Below are 21,314 nucleotides of genomic sequence, written 5' to 3'. Positions count from 1 at the left end.
GCCATGATGAGGCTCTGGCCACCCCAAGGATCACAAGGACACCAGTGAGTACTATCACAACCAATAGATTTATCAACCTGGGGCTGGGACTGACCGAGGAGGATAGCAGAGGCTGGGGGACAGAACCACAGGCCAGGGGAAAAGAGGAGACAGGGTGAGGCCGAGGATGACTACGTTGTCTTCCCTAGATCAATTTTCTTCTGGATGGCTCGTGCTGAGTGGTAGATGAGTGAATCGATGAGTCCAGCCACTGGGAGAGAAACAAGGGCTGGCACTGGCCCAGTGGGGGCCTTGGCTTTTGATGCTGAGAGCCTGGTCATTTAACTGGCCAGGCCAGCATCTGCCCCTTCACCCCCAACCAAACCTGAGGTGCCCAGGCTTACCTTCCCTACCTCACTGTTCAGACACCCTGGGCCTCTTACCTGTGAACATGCCCCCAATGATAGCGCACACGCCTGTCAGGAAGTGAGTAAAGGACCTGGTGGAGGGAGCAGGTGGGCTCAGCAGGTACCCTCCTCCCTCAGGCCCAGGCCCTGGCCGCTCTGCCCCACTCTTACCTGTGCTTCTCTGTCAGCTTCACCATCATGGGCGAGAGCTCATAGAGGACGAAGACTCCGGGAAGGCCCTGGTCACCCAACAGCCCATTGGCGACCTTCTCATGCCTGGTCACAGAGAACTGATTTGTCCTCAGCACCTGGGGTGGGATGGGAGGCTAGGCCAGGGCTACGAGCTGGCACCAGCCACAATTAGCCCCACCCCTGCTCCTGCCCCTTTCCTGGTGGCCAGCACTGCAAGGCCTGGTCTACCAGATCCCCTCTCCTAGCCTTGGCCTCAGACTTCTTCCCCTCCCGTTGCCAGCTCTTTAGTTTACTATCCTGGTGGCGTTTGGCGGGTGCTCTCGCGGGGGTTCAGGCTCAGAAGCAGCTCTCCAAAGCTGTACCAGGGCTGACCTGACTTCCTCTGCCCTCAGCCCCTCGCATCCTGCCGCTCTGCTGAGATGCTGCTCCACAGGCCACAGCAGCCATGGGAACGGGGACACAGAAGCTCGCCCTGCCTAACCCTCAGCCCAAGCTGACCACAGGGGACAGTGGGGCAGGCAGACGGTGGGCACCAGATGAATGAATGAAGGTGGTTGGGGCAGAAGAAAGAGCAGGTGCTTTGAATCCCACAGCCCCAAGCCTGCCCTCCACCTGGGAGGGCAAATTCCCCACCCTATCTGTGCCTCAGTCTTTTATCCACCATGTGAGGACGAGGCAGCTTTCGCTCCCCAGACTGACAGAACTAAATGCAGGAACTCCAGTGCTTGACGCCACATAGGAGACTCTGGTAGGGAGCTCCCAGACTCACCTCCCCATCCACCTTCATGTACACAGTGGGCACCACCTTCACAAAGTACTGGAACATCATGGAAGCTGAGGGGAAAACAAAGCACTGGGCATGAGTACCCGGCACATCTTCTGCAGCTGGGGGCTGCCTCCTAGGCTGGTACCTTGGGGTGCAGTGACATTGGTGTGGTCCAGGGGGTTCACAATGCCTGGATAGTCCTCCCCAAATGACAGGTGCTGGATGTAGTGGGTCATGTTGATCTGTAAACAACACCATCCAAAGCTCTGATGACAGCAGCAGACAGGGACCCCTGGGTCTGTCTGCAGAGATGTGGGAGGAAGGGGAGGCAGGTCCTGCCTGGAAGAAGGCTATGGCCATAAGGGGCTAACCTCCTGAGACAGGTATCCCCACTCCCTACCTAGAAACTCTCTTGCACAGCCTGCAAACTCCTGGGGTTCCAGATTTTCTATTTTGGAGACAGGGTCTTACTCTGTCACGCAGGCTAGAGTGCAGTGGTGTGATCTTGGCTCACTGCAGCGTCTACCTCCTGAGTTCAAGCAATTCTCCTGCCGCAGCCTCCCGAGTAGCTGGGATTACAGGTGCACACCACCATGCCCAGCCAATTTTTGTATTTTGTTTTTTTGAAACAGTCTCACTCTGTCGCCCAGGCTGGAGTACAATGGCACGATCTTGGCTCACTGCAGCCTCAGCCTCCTGAATAGCTGGGATTATAGGTGTGTGTCACCACACCCAGCTAATTTAAAATTTTTAGTCAAGACAGGATTTCACCATGTTGGTCAGGCTGGTCTTGAACTTCTGACCTCATGATCCACCCATCTTGGCCTCCTGAAGTGCTGGGATTATAGGCGTAAGCCACCACGCCTGGTCAGATTCCAGATTTCTTAAAATAGCAGCTTCACTTGTATGTTAGGCACACAGAGTGGCAGGTGGTAGTTTGCCTGGAGGTCTAGGCCATGGAGGCCCCGAAACCCCAGATGTACTCCTTTCCTGCTCCCCTGCGTATCAAACTCAGCCACTAGAAGGATCTTTCAAAAATGCAAATTTGGTCACATTGTGACCCTGCTTAAAGAGGGCTGACAGCTTTCCACTGTTCTCATGAGAAAGAGGCGACTCCGAGGAGTGGCCTCTGAGGCCTGTGTGGTCTAGTCCCTGCCTTCTTCTCCAGCCTCACCCATCCAAACCTGGTCTGCAGCAATTCCTTAGAAGGGCCATGCTTCCACCTGACCTTGTGCTGAGGCTCTATCTAGGATGCTTTTATCCAACCCCAACCTTGCCCCTAGTCTGCTCAGAGCTCAGTTCAAAAGTCACTCTCACTTAACCCTCAAGCTGGATCCCCTATCAGAATATGGTATGTTTTTCTACAAGCACTCCCCACTCCCAGGACATTCCTACAAGGAAATGAAGGCAGCAACCAAGCCTCTCACCCCAACCTGCCCTCCATGGTTTCCATCTGGTACGTACATTGTCAAGGCCAAAGCTCTGCAAGTCATGGACTAGGAGAGAAGGGAGAAGTTGTCATTAGTAGGAGCGGCACTGGCCTCCCTGAGAGTCCTTGCTCAGGCCTCCTCATTCCTCCCCCTACATTGCGAACCACCTGCTCTTCTCTGACCCCTCATTTGTTCTCCAGCCTGGTTCTGATTAAGGACAGCCAGAAAGGGCAAGCCTTGGGCCTGTGAGAGAGTCCATGCCCTCCTTAGGAGTTGTAAGAACAGACCCTGGTTCCTCCCTGACATTCACAGGGAACTCTAGGCCTTCACTTCACCATGGCCCTGCCTGTATCTCCAAAAACAAAACCGGCTCTCACTAACAAGAGCTGATGGCAAATCACTGAACCCAAAGTGACGTGGGACCTGAGAATGTCATTAACATTCTTTCCCTGCCTCCACCCTTAAAGCTCCCCAGAGGAAATCCCATGGGCACCCTGTACCAACTGTTCCAGAACTAGTTATTCCTGCCCTCTAGCCTCAATCCCTCCTGTAAGGAACCATACTTCAGGAAGATACATCCCAGTCCTATTTACAGTCACCAGCAGCCAGGCCAGAGAAGACCCAATCCCAGACCCATCCAACCTCCCCCCCATCCTGGTAGGGCAGGCTGCCCCAGAAGTAGGGGCTTGGCCTCCCTGGGGGACATGGCCACTTACTCTCCACAGCATGTACTGCAGCATGAGGGAGGGAGAAGAGAGAAGGAAGGAAGAGAAGAAAGGTTCAGAGCTTCACAATGAGAACTATGGAGCAAGGTATGTGGCAAGAGGGAGGACTGAAGATTCCTGCCTCAGCAACAGTCTGGCCCCAGCTAACAAGCCTCATCCTGGCTTGCTCCTTGAGAGTGAACTTCCCTGGCCAGAGAAGAGTGAGAGAGTGGCCAAGGAAGGACAAAAGACCTAGAGCCCAAAGAGCCATGTTTCTGGCTGTATGGTCTTGGGAAAATCACTTGCTCTTTCTGGGCCTCAGTGCTCTCCTTTGCAAAGCACTTCTTAAGGATCAGGTGGGATCTAAGATGGGAAAATACTTGTAAACTTTACAATGTAAGAGATTATTACCACCACCACCACCACCACTCCGCCTGCTCCACTTCTTCCCCGGCTCCGCAAGGATATTAGAAACTTACTCCCAGGCCTTAATTCAGCCAGATCTCTGGCCTTGGGCAATTGTAGCTTTGTGTTTATACATCCTTCCAAATATAGAGCACCCCTGGCCCTGGGATCCACAAGTCTAACAGCCCCAGGCAGAGAAGCAGAGGGGCTGCCACTCTGGCTCTATGTCCTACTGAGTGCCTACCAGGCCTTGTGCCAACAGCTTGATACTCAACATTGTCCTACCGTCCTGTCCATGACCACCCTTTTCTTCCACCTTCCTCCAGAGTGAAGAGGGGGCTCCAGAGCGCTGCAGGGTCCTCCAGCCCCAGCCACTGGCCCCTCCCCAACACAGCCCCACCCCCACAGACTACCCTCAAGACCAGCAGAGTTACCCTCCGGGGTCCTTTCCTCCTGGTCACCTCAACCACTTGTAGAGGCCATCTTCATACCCTGGGCTCTGTCACTGCGTGGCTCTGTCCATCCTTTACTGTGACCTGCCTTCAACCGCTGGGAACCTTTTCACCTTCTTGCTTCAGCTACAGCCTGGCTCTTCCTTCCAAGCACTAGCTCTCTTGCATCCCCTCAACTATCTTCTCTCCATACACAACTAACTTGCTGGCCTAAAGAGAGGTCCTTCTCGCCAGATGCAGTAGCTCACATCTGTAATCCCAGCACTTTGGGAGGCTGAGGCAGGCAGATCACTTGAGGTCAGAAGTTTGAGGCCAGCTTGGCCAGTATGGTGAAAACCCGTCTCTACTAAAAATACAAAAATATTAGCCGAGCATGGTGGTACATACCTGTAGTCCAAGCTACCTGGGAAGCTGAGGCAAGAGAATGGCTTGAACCTGGGAGGCAGAGGTTGCAATGACCCTCGATCACACCACTGCACTCCAGCCTGGGCAACAGGGCAAGGCTCTGCCTCAACAACAAAAAAAGAGCGGTCCTTCTTGCTCCTTGCTGCCACTTCCAGATCACTGTCCCTTTACCTGCCTTAAAAATACACAATAGCAGGCCGGGCGCGGTGGCTCAAGCCTGTAATCCCAGCACTTTGGGAGGCCAAGGCGGGTGGATCACGAGGTCAAGAGATCGAGACCATCCTGGTCAACATGGTGAAACCCCATCTCTACTAAAAATACAAAAAATTAGCTGGGAATGGTGGCGCGTGCCTGTAATCCCAGCTACTCAGGAGGCTGAGGCAGGAGAATTGCCTGAACCCAGGAGGCGGAGGTTGCTGTGAGCTGAGATCGTGCCATTGCACTCCAGCCTGGGTAACAACAGTGAAACTCCGTCTCAAAAAAAAAAAAAAATGCACAACAGCTCTCATCGCTAATCCTAGCACTTTAGGAGGCCAAAGCGGGAGGATCGCTCAAACCCAGGAGCCTGGGCAACAGGGCAAGAACCACTCTCTGCTGGGGGAGCGGAGAGAGAAAGAAAATTAGCCAGGCATCGAGCCATATTGCCGGTAGTCTCAGCTCCTTTGGAGGCTAAGGTGTGAGGAGGATCTGTTGAGTCCAGGTGGTCAAGGCTGCAGTGAGCCAAGATCTCGCCATGGCACTTCAGTCTGGGCAACAGAGTGAGATTTTTGTCTCAAAAAAAAGTCCCCAGCTTCAAAGCTCATGGCAAAGTAGCCCTGCTTGTTTCAGTCACCTAGGTATCTATATGGACAGTGCTCCCATGCCATTTCTCAACAGCTTGGTCAACTGCTTGTCACTCTCCTGTACTACCTCTGTCACAGTCACAGTTTCTAGTGAATTCCATATCCACATAGATGATCCTTCCAATACCCTGGCCTCCCAGTTCCTGGACATCCTTTCCTTCCTGATCTTATTCTCTGCCTACCTGTGCTACTTGCTCTGTTGGTCATTCTCTAAACTTTGTCATTAACAAAGCCCCTTCTGTGACTTCAATTTCAAGCAACTCATGCTGCAACCACCAGCTTTCTAATTTCCTCCAGTCCCCCAATTCCGATAATTTGTTGACACCACACTTGGGATTGCAGCCCCTTGTTCCTCCTGTCCACTCACTGGCTTCCCTACGTCCTGTCTTTCCGCCTTTCCTAGCTTATACGCTGTGGTCCAGAATCACAACTACTTCTTTACATATTCGTTTAACTCCCTCCCCTTTGCAGGCACCTGGCAACACCACCCCAGGTGATTCCAACGTTCTGTCTACTCTGAGTCCTCTCCCACGCAGCTGGGAAGAAACCAGACAACCACGCTGACATACACAGGGAACTCTATGCCTTATCTTTCCATTGCTCCTCTCTTTGCATTCACAGTCACAGGGAGGCCTAGTGCTGCGTGGCAATCCTCCTCTATTTCCCTAGTCCACACACTCTTCCACCCCAAAATGACTTGCCACACCTTTTCTTTTAAATCTCCAACACCTCCTTCCCTCTCTTCTCATTCTCAACTGAGGATCTTTCTTCCTACATCATGGAGAAGACAGGAAGACTCAGAAGACTGTACTTCTGCCACCCCTGCTACCAACCTACCTGTACCTACAGAGCCTGCCTTTCCTCCTGTTGCTAAGTTTGGCCTTTCCACACATGTAAGGCACTAGATTCTGTCGTCTTTCTTCTTCTGCAGGACTTACTCCAGTAACTGTTGGTCTCATCTCTGGAGTGTCACTTGTGCTCTCCTTAGTCAATAATTTCCAACAGCATATTAATATTCTGCTACATCACCCTCCTTAGAAAAGCCTCCCTTGACTCCACATTTCCCTCCAGCTTCCCACGCTCTCTCCTCCCCTCAGAGCAAATTCCACTTTCGAGCCGTCTATATCAGGCGTCCCCAAACTGCAGCCCACAGGCCGCATGTGGCCCCTTGAAGCCATTTATCCGGCCCCCCGTCACACTTCAGGAAGGGGCACCTCTTTCATTGGTGGTCAGTGAGAGGAGCACAGTATGTGGCAGCCCTCCAACAGTCTGAGGGACAGTGAACTGGCCCCCTGTGTAAAAAGTTTGGGGACACCTGGTCTATACTTACTCACTCCAGCTCCTCTCCCATTCCCTCCTGAACCCACTCTACGGTGGTCCCTATCACACCCCTCAAGTAACTCAGTCAAGGCCATAAATGACTGCTGCATTAGATACCTCATTGTCAGTCCCTGCTCAACATCCAGAAACATCTGATTCAGTATTTGAAATACCCATTCGCAGCTGGCAGGATGCCACCCTCTTGGCTTGCCTTCCTCCTTCACCAGGGTTTCTTACCAGTCTCTCTGACAGTTCCCCTTGACACCCTTGGCTTGAATGTGGGAGGCCTGGCACCCAGACCTTCGAGCTGTCTCTTCTCCAGCTACCCTCACACCTCCAGGGTGATTTCATCCAGTCCCAAGGCTCCACGCACATGCTGATGATGCCAACATTTGCATCTCCAGGTAAGTCCTCTCCTTGAACTCCAGGCTCGATTGGACAACTACTTACTTCACACCTTGGGTGTCTAGAAGGACACCAGACACTATTGGTCTGAACATGTCAAAACCTGAATACCGGCTGTACAATCTCATTTCCGAACACCTAAACCTGCCCAGAGTCTTCCTCATCTTGCTAAATGGCAACTCCATGCTTCTTACTACCCAGGTACAAAACTTTAGAGGCATCCTTAACTCCTTTTTCCTTTATCCCTCATGCCCATCAGGAACTATTTTCTGCCCTGCCGTCAAAATACATCCAGAAGCCAGTCACTTCCCACCACTTCCACTGCCACTCTGGGCTGAACCCCACCATCTTTTGCCTGGATTGATCACTGCGAGAGCCTTCTAATGGGCCTCTCTGATTCTGTCCTTTACCCCGCCCAGTCTTGTCCACAGAGGTGTTAGTTGGAGACCCTTCTATCTTTCAAGTAAGTCGAATCAGGCCCCACTTCTTCAAAGCCCTACAATGGCTTCTCATCTAATGCAGAGTAAAAGCCCAAGTCCCGACAATGCCCCTGCAAGTCCTGCATGACATGGCCCTGTGACCTCACTTCACTTTTTTTTTTTTGAGACGAAGTCTCACTCTGTTACCCAGGCTGGAGTGCAATGGCACGATCTCAGCTCACTGTACAATCCACCTCCCGGGTTCAAGAGATTCTCGGGCCTCAGCCTCCTGAGTAGCTGGGATTACAGGAATGCGCCACACACTCAGCTAGTTTTTATATTTTTAGTAGAGATGGGGTTTCACCATCTTGGCCAGGCTGGTCTTGAACTCCTGACGTCAGGTGATCCACCTGTCTCGGCCTCCCAAAGTGCTAGGATTACAGGTGTGAGCCACCGCCCCGGCCTCTCTCACTTCATTTCTAACCATGCTCCTCTGCTCCAGTCACTCTAACCTTCTTACTGTATCTTGAACTTGCCACGCACATTCTAGCCTTAGGAATTTGCACTTAATGTTCTCTCTGCTTGTAATACTTCCTCCCCAGACATCTACACGCTGGCTCCCTCACTTTCTTTAGGTCTTTGCTCAATTATTACCTCATCAAAGAGTCTTTCTCTGACCTCCCTATTTAAAATAGGACCCTCCCTGCCATACCCTAGCCCCTCACCACTACCATCTATAACCTGGCTTGTTTTGGTCCATATGACTTAACGGCATCTGATATACCATATACAGATGCTCCCTAACCTACACTGGGGTTACATCCCAATAAACTCATTGCAAGTTGAAAATATCGCTAGGTGTGGTGGCTTACACCTGTAATCCCAGCACTTTGGGAGGCAAAGGCAGGCGAATCACAGGTCAGGAGTTTGAGACCAGCGTGGCTAACAAGGTGAAACCCCATCTACTAAAAATACAAAAATTAGCTGGTCGTGGTGGCAGGTGCCTGTAATCCCAGTTACTCGGGAATCTGAGGCAGGAGGATTGTTTGAACCCGGGAGGCAGAGGTTGCAGTGAGCTGAGATCATGCCATTGCACTCCAGCCTGGGTGACAGGGCGAGACTCTGTCTCAAAGAAAAAATAAAATCTGGTGTTTGGAGTTTTCAGAAAAAAAATTGTAAGCTGAACCACTGTTAACTGGGGACTATTTATATTTTATATACTTATTTATTGCCTATTTCTTTACAAGAATGTTCTGAGGGCACAGACTTTCTTCACTACTGTACCCTTAGCAACTAGACTAGTAGGCAATTACTAAATATCTCATGAATGCATGAATGAAAAAATGAATGAGTTGTTTCCTATGATCTATGTTAGAGGAAGTTAAAAAAAAAAAAAGAAAAAGAAAAAATAAATGAGAATAAATCTCATTTGTTCACCTTAAAAACCCTGTGAGTGGGTTCTAGTATCATCATCCCCATTTTACAGAAGCAGCAACTCAATAAGGCTCAATATTTCCTATAATATGATATAGCTCAGGAGTGGCAGAACCTGTGCTCCAGCCTAGCTCTGCTTCTCCCAAAACCTCATGCATGGGCCATTGTCAGACACTGGGGGCAACCATTTCAACAAGCACCTACCAGAAGCTCGGCTCCGTGCTATCATCTTTAACCTGCACAAATACCCTGTGAGATAAGTGCCCTCATCACCATTTTACAAAGCAGGAAACAGCAGTCAAAAAGATTAAGAAACCTTCTCAAAGTCACACAGCCTGTAAGGTCTGAAACTGGTACCTGAACACAGGCACTCTGGGCCCTTGGCCTGTGCTCTTAGCCACTGTGCCAAACTGCTGCCCTGAGATGAAGGCCTACTGTGGCAAAATGGTTGCCAAACACAAATGAGCAGCAGGCAGGGAAGACCCACTCAAACTCACCAAGAAGGTGGCCAGCATCTAAACCTCCCCAGCTGGTGCAGGATTACTCACCATGCACATGGGACTGCTGGAAGCTCTTCCCAGGGGCAAAGTGGAAGTTTCCAGCCACCTGTAAGGAACATTCTCTCTCATTTTCCAGCTGTGTCCTCCTTTTGCCCACTGAGGGCCTGAGTGGGTCCTCGATTTCCAGCGGAACTCACCCAGCCCAACTGGCCCTATCTTGCCTTGATTTCTCCTGATACCTTATTGACTTCCAAGAAGCCATACACCTGGCAGCCTTCATTCTTCTGCTCTTGCATCTTCTGGCTAAAGCCCTCTCGCCGGCACTGCTCAATAGTATCAGGGTTCTTGAAGGCCCAGCCTCTTCGGCGATATGCCTCCCGCACATCTTCACAAGTGTTACAGCACCTGTGGGCCAGGGAGTGATGGTAAGTATGTCAAAGAGGCACAAGTCCAATGCTGGCATCTTGGGAATATAGAGCCTGAGCAGCTCTGCCTGCTAATGAAGGCTCTGCTAGCCTCATCCTTGACCACCAAACGTTCTTCAAATGTGTTTCCTCAGTGGCAGAAGGACTGCTTTCTGTTTAATTTTTCAAATGTTTTGTAGAGATAGGGTCTTGCTATGTTGCCCAGGCTGGTCTCAAACTCCTGAGCTCAAGTGATTCGCCTACCTTGGCCTCCCAAAGTGCTAGGGATTACAGGTGTGAGCCATTGTGCCCAGTCTAGGACTGTGAAAAATACATATTCCCGTTGTGTTTGGGATTACAAATTTTGGGGACAGAGAGTGGTGACTGTATGACACTGTAAAGGTACTTACTGCCACTGAGCTGCACACCAAAAAAAAATGGGCCAGGTACGGTGGCTCACGTCTGTAATACCAATACTTTGGGAGGCCAAGGTGCGCAATCACCTGAGGTCGGGAGTTTGAGACCAGCCTGACCAACATGGAGAAACCCTGTCTCTGCTAAAAATACAAAAAATTGCCAGGCTAAGGCCAGGCGCGGTGGCTCATGCCTGTAATCCCAGCACTTTGGGAGGCCGAGGCGGGCGGATCACGAGGTCAAGAGATCGAGATCATCCTGGTCAACATGGTGAAACCCCGTCTCTACTAAAAATACAAAAACTAGCTGGGCGTGGTGGTGCCTGCCTGTAATCCCAGCTCGGGAGGCTGAGGCAGGAGAACTGCTTGAACCCAGGAGGCGAAGGTTGCGGTGAGCCAAGATCGCACCATTGCACTCCAGCCTGGGTAACAAGAGCGCGAAACTCCATCTCAAAAAAAAAAAAAAAAAAAAAAAAAATTGCTAGGCTAATTTTTTGGTGGCACATGCCTGTAATCCCAGCTACTTGGGAGGCTGAAGTAGGAGAATCACTTGAACTGGGAGGCGGAGGCTGCAGTGAGCTGAGATCACACCACTGCACTCCAGCCTGGGCAACAAGTACGAAACTGTCTCAAAAAAATAAAATAAAATGGTAAATGTTATATTTTACAAAAAAAAAATTGTTAAAATAGTAACTTTTATGTCATATATTATTTTTCCACAGTAAAAAAAAAAAAAAAAGGTGGGGGGCATGGTGGCTCAGGCCTATAATTCCAGCACTCTGGGAGGTCCAGGTGGGCGAATCACAAGGTCAGGAGTTCAAGACTAGCCTGGCCAATATGGTGAAACCCCATCTCTATTAAAAATACAAAAATGAGCCAGGCATGGTGGTAGGCGCCTGTAATCCCAGCTACTTGGGAGGCTGAGGCAGCAGAATCACTTGAACCTGGGAGGCAGAGGTTGCAGGGAGGCAGAGGTTGCAGGGAGGCAGAGGTTGCAGGGAGGCAGAGGTTGCAGTGAGCCAAGATCGCATCACTGCACTCCGGCCTGGGCGACAGAGTGAGACTTCGTCTCTCAAAAAAAAAAAAAAAGTATATATTCCCAGGCCCTGCCCTAGACCTGCTAAATCAGTCTTGTAGAAGTCAAGGCCTGGGAAACACAACAGCAGTTATCAGATACTGAGGGTCTAATAATCTGGGCCAGACCTTCCACTTCAGTGCTTTATGTATCATATACATCTAATCCATATGTGACTCTTATGAGAAGACGTTGTCATTATCCCTCTTCACATAGAGAGGTTACATGGCTTGGTCCAAGGAAACAAGAATCCTGGCAGTTGGGACTCCAGAGACCACTTTTGAACCGTTTCTGTAGGCTGAAGAGCAGAGACCACTTCAGCTTCATCTCTAGGTCTGCAGCTCCCAGGCTGGTCACAAAGCCTCAGTCACCTGCACCAGGATCAATGACAGAGGCACACATCCCACCTACTCTAGATTCTTGGTCTGACCACCTGCCATAGTCTGACTGAGGCTGAGGCTGGCTGACAGATGGTACCTGATGGGAACCCTGCTCCCGCTACCCCCAGCTCACTTGATATCTTCTGACTCAGCACCATAGCAGCTCTCACAGCGGTCAGGGTCCAGGGAGTCAGGGTCAAACACCGTCACCTCCACTTTCCCAAGCTCTAAGGGGAGAGTAGAAGCAGAGCTATCAGCTGGGGGCAGACAGTAAAACTGTTAGCCCCAGTTGCTGCTGGAGCCCTTTGGCCAGCAGCCTGGGAATAATAAAAGTTACAATAACTAATATTCACATAGGACATGCTACAGTCAGGCATTAAGCACTTCTACATACATATCAATTCTTTTAATAAAAGAAACAGTAAAAAAACAGTAACAATAAACACTGAACATTAGCTGGGTACACATCACTGTACTTCACATCCATTGTCTCATTTCATTGCCACAATGACTCTAAGGGTGGAGGTAATTATCCCTGTTTTATTGAGAAGATGCTGAGCCTCACTGATGAGAAGTGACTTTGACCAACAAAACCTAGTAAATAGCAGATTTCATTAACATCATTAACCTCTTTGCTATGCTGCTGCTTCTCAGACCTCTCTCTCTGTACCAGCTCCCTGCCTCTCTCTAGTCGCCCCATCCTAACTGGTGATTTCAATACTGAATGCTAACCTCCAGACTCAGGATAATCTTTTGATTTTGCCATCTCACCTCAGCTACCCATTTCCATGCTCATATCAAGATCCTGTCAATGGCCGGGCACGGTGGCTCAAGCCTGTAATCCCAGCACTTTGGAAGGCCGAGGCAGGTGGATCACGAGGTCAAGAGATTGAGACCATCCTGGTCAACATGGTGAAACCCCATCTCTACTAAAAATACAAAAAAAATCAGCTGGGCATGGTGGCGCGTGCCTGTAATCCCAGCTACTCAGGAGGCTGAGGCAGGAGAATTGCCTGAACCCAGGAGGCGGAGTTTGCAGTGAGCCGAGATCTCACCATTGCACTCCAGCCTGGGTAACAAGAGCAAATCTCCATCTCAAAAAAAAAAAAAAACAAAAAAAAGATCCTGTCATTGCCAATAACTGCAAACCTTCCAAAATTTAACTTCAAGTGTCTGAGTCTTCAACTACTTACCATTATTTTCCCAGTTCACTATTTAGTACCCGAAATCTACCAATTCTTTGACACTATCACATCATTACTTCCCTCCTTAAATCCCATGGACCACTGTAATTATTCTCTTGCACATAACCACAACTCACTGTTCTTGTCCTTCGTTTTATAAATCCAGCAAAACCCCAAACCCTGGTTACATTCAACTCTCTATGCCTGTCTCTTGCCTGAACCTCCCTTAGGACTGCCTAGCCTAGCAATTCCACCTCATTTTTCTAACCAGTTCACTTTTTTTTTTTTTTTGAGACAGAGTTTTGCTCTTGTCATCCAGGCTGGAGTGCAGTGGCATGATCTCAGCTCACTGCAACTTCCACCTCCTGAGTTTAAGAAATCTCATGCTGAATTGCCTGAACCCAGGAGGCGGAGGTTGCGGTGAGCCGAGATGGCGCCATTGCACTCCAGCCTGGGTAACGAGCGAAACTGTCTCAAAAAAAAAAAGATTCTCCTGCCTCAGCCTCCCAAGTAGCTGGAATTACAGGTGCCCACCACCATGCCTGGCTAATTTTTGTATTTTTAGTAGAAACGGGGTTTCACTATGTTGGCTAGGGTGGTCTTGGACTCCTGATCTCAGGTGATCCACTCACCTCAGCCTCCCAAAGTGCTGGGATTACAGGCATGCGCCATAGCGCCTGGCCCACTCTCCCATTCTAAGGTGACTTAGACCTTCTGTCTCTCCTTAGGCTTCTAAAACCCCTTCTCTTTTTTCAAGTAACTAATGTCTTTCATTTCAATTTCCACTAAGAAAAGAGAAGCAACAGAATTTCACTTGCTCTTACCACCAAACCTACCATCTTACCACTTTCTCCTTCAGCCCCCACCCCATTTCTCAGCTCTCCCTTACAGCAAAACTCCAATAGTCATCTATAGGTAATATGTCTGCTTGCTTTACGTTCTTTGATCAGATTTTCATCCTCAACAGTATCAAAACTGTTCCTTTCTTTTTTTTTTTTTGAGACGGAGTTTCGCTCGTTACCCAGGCTGGAGTGCAATGGCGCGATCTCGGCTCACCGCAACCTCCGCCTCCTGGGCTCAGGCAATTCTCCTGCCTCAGCCTCCTGAGTAGCTGGGATTACAGGCACGTGCCACCATGCCCAGCTAATTTTTTGTATCTTTAGTAGAGACGGGGTTTCACCATGTTGACCAGGATGGTCTCGATCTCTCGACCTCGTGATCCACCCGCCTCAGCCTCCCAAAGTGCTGGGATTACAGGCTTGAGCCACCACGCCCGGCTAAAACTGTTCCTTTCAAAGTCTCCAGGAATCTCTTGTGTTGCCAATTTCAATGGTCAATTCTCACTCCTCATTTTACTGGACTATCAGTAGCTCCTAACACAACCGCTCACTCTCTTCTTGAAACTCCCTCCACTTGGCTTTTGGGACACCTCTTGGTTCTCTTCTACTTCAAAGGGTAATCCATCTCAATCTTCCTTTCTGTCCTGACTTCTAAATATTGGAGATGCCCAGGGTACAGGCCCTAGACCTCTCCTCTACCTACATTTATTCTCCAGATTTCCTCACTTAGTTCAATTGCTTTAACTGCCCTCTACCTGCTGATAACTCCTCAATTTACTTCTCCAGTCCTACTCCTCTAAATTCTAGACTGGTACATCTAAGTGCCTCTTAATATCACCAGAGTATAAAATAGGAACCCCAAATTTAACATACCCCAAACCTGAAATTCCTCTTTCCCCCAAATCCTGACCTTACTCTGGGGCAGCCAGCTTCCAAGATGTCCTCAATGATCCCCACTTCCTAGTATTCACACCCTTATACAGTCCTCTCCTAAAACGAATAAGGCTAAACTGTGTAACCACTAGTATACTGCAGAAATGATAGTGTACAGCCAGGCGCAGTGGCTCACACCTGTAATCCCAACACTTTGGGAGGCCGATGCAGGTGGATCACGAGGTCAGGAGTTCAAGACCAGCCTGGTCAACATAGCGAAACCCCATCTCTACCAAACATATAAAAAAATTAGCTGGGGGTGGTGGTGGGCGCCTGTAATACCAGCTACTTGGGAGGCTGAGGCAAGAATTGCTTGAACCTAGGAGGCAGAGGTTGCCGTAAGCCAAGATCACGTCACTGCACTCCAGCCTGGGTGACAGTGCAAGACTCCATCTCAACAACAAAAAAAGAAATGAATGATGTACAACTTCTTCTGAGGCTGGGTCATAAAAAAGCTTTTTTTTTTTTTTTTGAGATGGAGTTTCGCTCTTGTTACCCAGGCTGGAGTGCAATGGCATGATCTCGGCTCACCGCAACCTCCGCCTCCTGGGTTCAGGCAATTGTCCTGCCTCAGTCTCCTGAGTAGCTGGGATTACAGGCACGGGCCACCATGCCCAGCTAATTTTTTGTATTTTTAGTAGAGACAGGGTTTCACCATGTTGACCAGGATGGTCTCGATCTCTTGACCTCGTGTTCCACCCACCTCGACCTCCCAAAGTGCTGGGATTACAGGCTTGAGCCACTGCACCCGGCCAAAAAAGATTAGTTTTGTTATTGCTGTTGAGATAGTTTTGCTCTTGTTGCCCAGGCTGGAGTGCAGTGGTGCAATCTTGGCTCACTGCCATCTCTGCCTCCCGGGTTCAAGCGATCTGCCTCAGCCTCCTGAGTAGCTGGGATTACAGGCATGTGCCACCACGCCTGGTTAATTTTTTTTTTTGTATTTTTAGTAGAGAAAGGGTTTAACCATATTGGCCAGGCTACTCTTAAACTCCTCAATGTAGGTGACCCACCTGCCTTGGCCTCCAAAAGTGCTGGGATTACGGGCATGAGCCACCACACCCGGCCAAAGATTACAGTTTCTACTTTGCTCTCTCTCAGCTCATTTGCAAGAACCAAGTGGGGGAAGCCAGTTGCCATAATCTAAGGACACACATGCAGCCCTATTTAGAGGTCCATGTGGTGAGGCACAGAGGCATCCTGCCAACAGCCATATGAGTGAGCCCTTTAAAAGTAGATCCCCAGCCGGGCACAGTAGCTCATGCCTGTAATCCCAGCACTCTGGGAGGCCAAGTGGATGGATTAACTGAGGTCAGGAGTTCGAGACCAGCCCAGCCGACATGGTAAAACTCCATCTCTACTAAAAACACAAAAATTAGCCAGGCATGGGGGTGGGTGCCTGTAATCACAGCTACTCAGGAGGCTAAGGCAGGACAATCACTTGAACCCAGGAGGCAGAGGTTGCAGTGAGTCGAGACCAAGCCACTGCACTCCCTCCCGGTAGACAGAGTAAAACTCTCATTTAAAAAAAAAAAAAAAATCCCCGTGTGGCACCAGCCCTTCTGCCACAGCGACCATTGGAGAGCAGCAGCCACAGCTCAGTGCTACCCTGTAAGCCATGGGCCTCAACAAGGGCCACAAGGTAAGCAAGAACATGAGCAAGCCCGCGCACAGCCACTACCTCAGGTGCCTGACCAAACACACCAAATTCACGTGGGACACGATCTGAGATGGTCTGGTTTTGCCCTGCACAAGCAGCACGCCATGGAGTTACTGAAGGTCTCCAAGGACACACAGGCCCTCAAGTTTATCAAGAAAAGAGTGGAGACACAAATCCACATCAATAGGAAGCAGCAGTTGCTAAGCAACATCCGGGCCATCATGAGAAAAGTCGCTGCCAAGAAAGACTGAGACCCCTGCCCTCTTCCTTGAAATAAAGACAGCTTGTTGGGGGCTGAGGCGGGTGGATCACACGGTCAAGAGATCGAGACCATCCTGGTCAACATGGTGAAACCCCGTCTCTACTAAAAATACAAAAAATTAGCTGGGCATGGCGGCACGTGCCTGTAATCCCAGCTACTCAGGAGGCTGAGGCAGGAGAATTGCCTGAACCCAGGAGGCGGAGATTGCGGTGAGCCGAGATCACGCCATTGCACTCTAGCCTGGGTAACAAGAGTGAAACTGTCTCAAAAAAAAAAAAAAAAAAAAGGCCAGGCGCGGTGGCTCAAGCCTGTAATCCCAGCACTTTGGGAGGCCGAGGTGGGTGGATCACAAGGTCGAGAGATCGAGACCATCCTGGTCAACATGGTGAAACCTCGTCTCTACTAAAAATACCAAAAATTAGCTGGGCATGGTGGCGCGTGCCTGTAATCCCAGCTACTCAGGAGGCTGAGGCAGGAGAATTGCCTGAACTCAGGAGGCGGAGGTTGCGGTGAGCCAAGATCGCGCCATTGCACTCCAGCCTGGGTAACAAGAGTGAAACTCTGTTTCAAAAAAAAAAAAAAAAAAGACAGCTTGACAGAAAAAAAATAAATTAAAAAAATAAATAAGTAGGCCAAGCACAGTGGTGCACATCTGTAATCCAAGCACTTGGGAGGCCGAGGAAGGATCACAAGGTCAGGAGATCAAGACCAGCCTGGCCAACATGGTGAAACTCCATCTCTACTAAAAATACAAAAATTAGCTGGGTGTGGTGGCAGGTAATCCCAGCTACTTGGGAGGCTGAGGCAGGAGAATTGCTTGAACCTGGGAGGTGGAGTTGCAGTAAGCTGAGACCACGACATTGCACTCCAGCCTGGGTGACAAAGCGAGACTCCATCTCAAAAAGAAGTAAATAAATAAAAGTAAATCCTGCAGTCCCCATCAATCCTCTGATGACTGCAACCGCAAGAGATACCCTAAGCCCAAATCACCCAAACAAGTCACTCCTAAATTCCTGATCCAAGGAAACCGAAAAAATAAATATTTACTGTATCAAATTACTAACTTTCAGAGTACTTTGTTATACAGTAGTGGATATCTAATAGCTACTCCCCACTCCCACCAAAAAAACTTTCTCCTCCAGTCATCTCCATTTCAAGTCATTAATTTGCTCAGGCTAGAAGCGTTGGAATCAAAACCGCGACTTTGCTCTCTTACACTCCACATCCAATCCTACAGCAAATTAAGCTGGTTCCACTGGTGATACACATGTACCTGCTGAAGCAACGAATGCTAAAACTCCCCACCAGAGTAATCTCTGAGGTGTTAGAAATCCCAGCTTTGAGGATAGTTTTGCTGTGGTGGGAAACTGAGTTAACGGAGGCATTGGGAAGCCACTGAGATAAAGAAAAGGAAGCTAAAAGTGGGTACCCACTCTGTACCTGGCATTTTATACATACTACTTCATTTGATCCTAAAATCCCATGTGGTTGGTACTACTGTCTTATCACCACTTTCTAGCTGAAGCTCACAGACTGCAGGAGACAAAGCTAGATCTGATAACTAGCTAGATCTGATTACCAGGCAATCTGACTTGAGAATCTAAATTCGAATCTTAAACCACCTGCATTCCAAAGGGGAAGAGCATTAGGGGCTGAATTCAGCTGATGGGCTGGGAAAGCAAACCCTCAGAGAAGCCTGGACCCATCTAGAGAGTTCTACCAAGGCAAGAGCACATAAGACCAAACTTCAAACCTATGAGTTTTTTTTCGTTTTTTGTTTTTTTTTATATTTTTAATATATTAAGACAGGGTTTCACCATGTTGGCCAGGATGGTCTCGATCTCCGGACCTCGTGATCCACCCGCCTTGGCCTCCCAAAGTGCTGGGATTACAGGTGTGAGCCACTGCACCCCGCCCAAACCTATGTTATTCAAACTAATCTGCAGGTATGGAGGATCTCTGAGAATAATAGGTAGATTACCTGACTCAGTATGTACAGAGGATTTTAGCCCACTCTCTTACTGGCTGGGGGACTCCTTGGCAAGTCACTTGACTTCTCTAGGTATTAGCTGATTAACGTATTACTGTGCCTGCCACAATCTACTTGCCACCAAGTGGGTAGGCTTAAACACATCCAGCTTTGGGATCTGACACCCAGCCCCCCTCCCCTGGTTACCATGCCGCTCAGCCTCTGAGCTCACGGGGATGCCATCCTTGTCTAGTCGTTGCTTAAACAGGTTGTGTTCCACATCCAGCTGCTGTTCCCCAGCCACATCCATGGCATCAATGCTCAGATCTAGAAGCAGGAAAGTCAGGCTAAAGGTACTGGGACCCTAGGGACAAGGAATACGGGTTTTGGAGGGGAAGGGGATACTGGGCCTGTCTTGGGGCAGAACGGGATTAGGAGAAGGAGGTTGTCCTGGGGTCCAATCCAAAACCTAGGACTGGAGGTGTGAATCTGGCAGCCCACATCAGAACCCTGGGTCTCTCAACTCCCACCCATGGTGAGGTACTCACAGGCACAAGGCATGTGTGGAAAAAGTACATCGATGTTGATCTTCAGTTTATCTCCCCGCGACTTGTCCACGTAGAGCTCAGGATGCACCTGGGGCAGCGCTACCACAGTAAGACTTGACCCCAAGCCTCTCCCTCCCCACTCCCACGCCTAAAAGTCCTACTCCTAGAATGCCAAGCCCCGCCCAAGCACTAAGCCATGCCCCTTACCTCCGTGGTGAGGTAATACTGCAGCTCCGACAGAAACAGTAGCAGCATGAGCAGGCCACTGACAATGGTCACTGCAGGACAGGGGGCGAGGGTCAGAATGGCCTCGAAGCCGCTCCCTCAAACACCGGCAGGCCGGTCAGAGTCCAGGAGGCCGAGCCAAGCTCTAGGAACCCCCCCATCCCGGCGACCCCGACCCCGCCGCGGCCTACCTGTGGCGCCCCCGCAGGTCTTGACCCGGAAGTCCTCCAGAGTCTTGGGGTATGCATCGAACTGCTTCAGCTTCCCCAACGCCTCCATGGGGACCGGCCGGAAAGGGGACGCCAGCCGGCCCGCCCCTACAACCTCCCGCTTCCGGCCTGGAGCCACGCCCCGTTTTCCTCACGCAGGCGCAGCAAAGCACACGCGTGGCGGCTCTTGGCAGCGCCCCCGCCCACGACATCTTCAGCCGCTTCTCTTACAGGCGGCCCCACCCACCGATGCTGCCACGCCCCCTTGCGCGGGCATTTGGGTCTGGAAGCTACTGCCCCGACTGCCGCGGTCTGGGGAGGGTCGTTTGCGAGGAGATCTCCGCGGGTTAGAAACGCTAATAGCACCGTTCTTGTGCCTTATGCCAGGAACTGCGCCAAGTGTTTAAGACTCTTGGAACATCTTGGAATATCTTGGACCAGTGGTTTTTCGAGTGTACCGGACTGGCAGCATAATTATCAACCTATTAGAAATGCAAATAATTTATTATCAGGAGAAGGGGGAAAAAAAAAGAAAAGAAATGCGAATAACTGATTCCAACCTACTGCAGCCGAAACGCTAGGAACGGCACCTGGGTAATTGTGATGTAAAGTGAGGGTGCCCGCCCTGAAAGCAGGTGTCACTTATTATCTCCGTTTTCGAAAGAGCAAACTGACCTGGAAAAATTAAATAACTTGCCCGAGATCACAGCCAATTAATAGCAGGACCTGCTTCCAACTCAGTTCTTCTGGACCCAAAGTACTCTGGGAACCAGGGTCTTTGGGTTGATTTTACCCAAACAGCGTCCCAGTGCTTCTCCTGAGCGCTGCTTTCTAGATATTACTCTAAATTGCTTTCCAGACCCTGGGATCTTCCAGGACAGGCTCTAAGTGACGTGGAGCTTAAGCCTCCCTGACACTTCCCATTGCAGCCCAGTGTCTCTAGGGGACAGCACCCTCTAGACGGTAATGCAGCTGCAATGATTAAGATATAAAAGCTCGGGCCGGGCGCGGTGGCTCAAGCCTGTAATCCCAGCACTTTGGGAGGCCGAGGCGGGTGGATCACGAGGTCAAGAGATCGAGACCATCCTGGTCAACATGGCGAAACCCCATCTCTACTAAAAATACAAAAAATGGCCGGGCGCGGTGGCTCAAGCCTGTAATCGCAGCACTTTGGGAGGCCGAGGCGGGTGGATCACGAGGTCGAGAGATCGAGACCATCCTGGTCAACATGGTGAAACCCCGTCTCTACTAAAAATACAAAAAATTAGCTGGGCGTGGTGGCGCGTGCCTGTAATCCAGCTGCTTAGGAGGCTGAGGCAGGAAAATTGCTTGAGCCCAGGAGGCGGAGGTTGCGGTGAGCCAAGATCGCGCCATTGCACTCCAGCCTGGTAACAAGAGAGAAACTCCGTCTCAAAAAAAGACAAAAAACAAAAAACAAAAAATTAGCTGGACATGGTGGTGCGTGCCTGTAATCCCAGCTACTCAGGAAGCTGAGGTAGGAGAATTGCCTGAACCCAGGAGGCGGAGGTTGCCGTGAGCCGAGATCGCGCCATTGC

General features: G+C 50.1%; 1 protein-coding gene across 1 annotated transcript; it reads right to left on the bottom strand.

Annotated features, from left to right (window-relative positions):
- Nucleotides 1-49: 49 nt before the first annotated feature.
- On the bottom strand, nt 50-19,888 carry ERGIC3 (ERGIC and golgi 3). The gene is made up of 13 exons (XM_003932019.4): nt 19,741-19,888; nt 19,532-19,602; nt 19,325-19,412; nt 18,984-19,103; nt 12,066-12,159; nt 9,900-10,065; nt 9,709-9,766; nt 2,809-2,840; nt 1,490-1,586; nt 1,348-1,412; nt 558-694; nt 423-478; nt 50-250 (listed from the first exon to the last, which is right to left on the bottom strand). Exons 1-13 carry the CDS (start codon nt 19,826-19,828, stop codon nt 171-173), a joined length of 1,152 nt encoding a protein of 383 aa, XP_003932068.1. The 5' UTR covers nt 19,829-19,888; the 3' UTR covers nt 50-170.
- Between the last annotated feature and the right edge of the window lie 1,426 nt (nt 19,889-21,314).

Source organism: Saimiri boliviensis, chromosome 9 (assembly GCF_048565385.1).
Source record: "Saimiri boliviensis isolate mSaiBol1 chromosome 9, mSaiBol1.pri, whole genome shotgun sequence".
Classification (NCBI taxonomy): domain Eukaryota; kingdom Metazoa; phylum Chordata; class Mammalia; order Primates; family Cebidae; genus Saimiri; species Saimiri boliviensis.
This window is presented reverse-complemented; position numbering and strand designations above follow the sequence as displayed.

Coding starts and splice junctions, on each gene's coding strand:
- ERGIC3 (XM_003932019.4), bottom strand. CDS start 19,828: ATGGAGGCGTTGGGGAAGCTGAAGCAGTTCGATGCATACCCCAAGACT. Junction 10,066..12,065: donor GCTGAGTCAGAAGATATCAA/GTGAGCTGGGGG, acceptor CCTGGCCCACAG/GTGCTGTAACACTTGTGAAG. Junction 2,841..9,708: donor CCAGCAGTCCCATGTGCATG/GTGAGTAATCCT, acceptor CTTCTCTCCTAG/TCCATGACTTGCAGAGCTTT.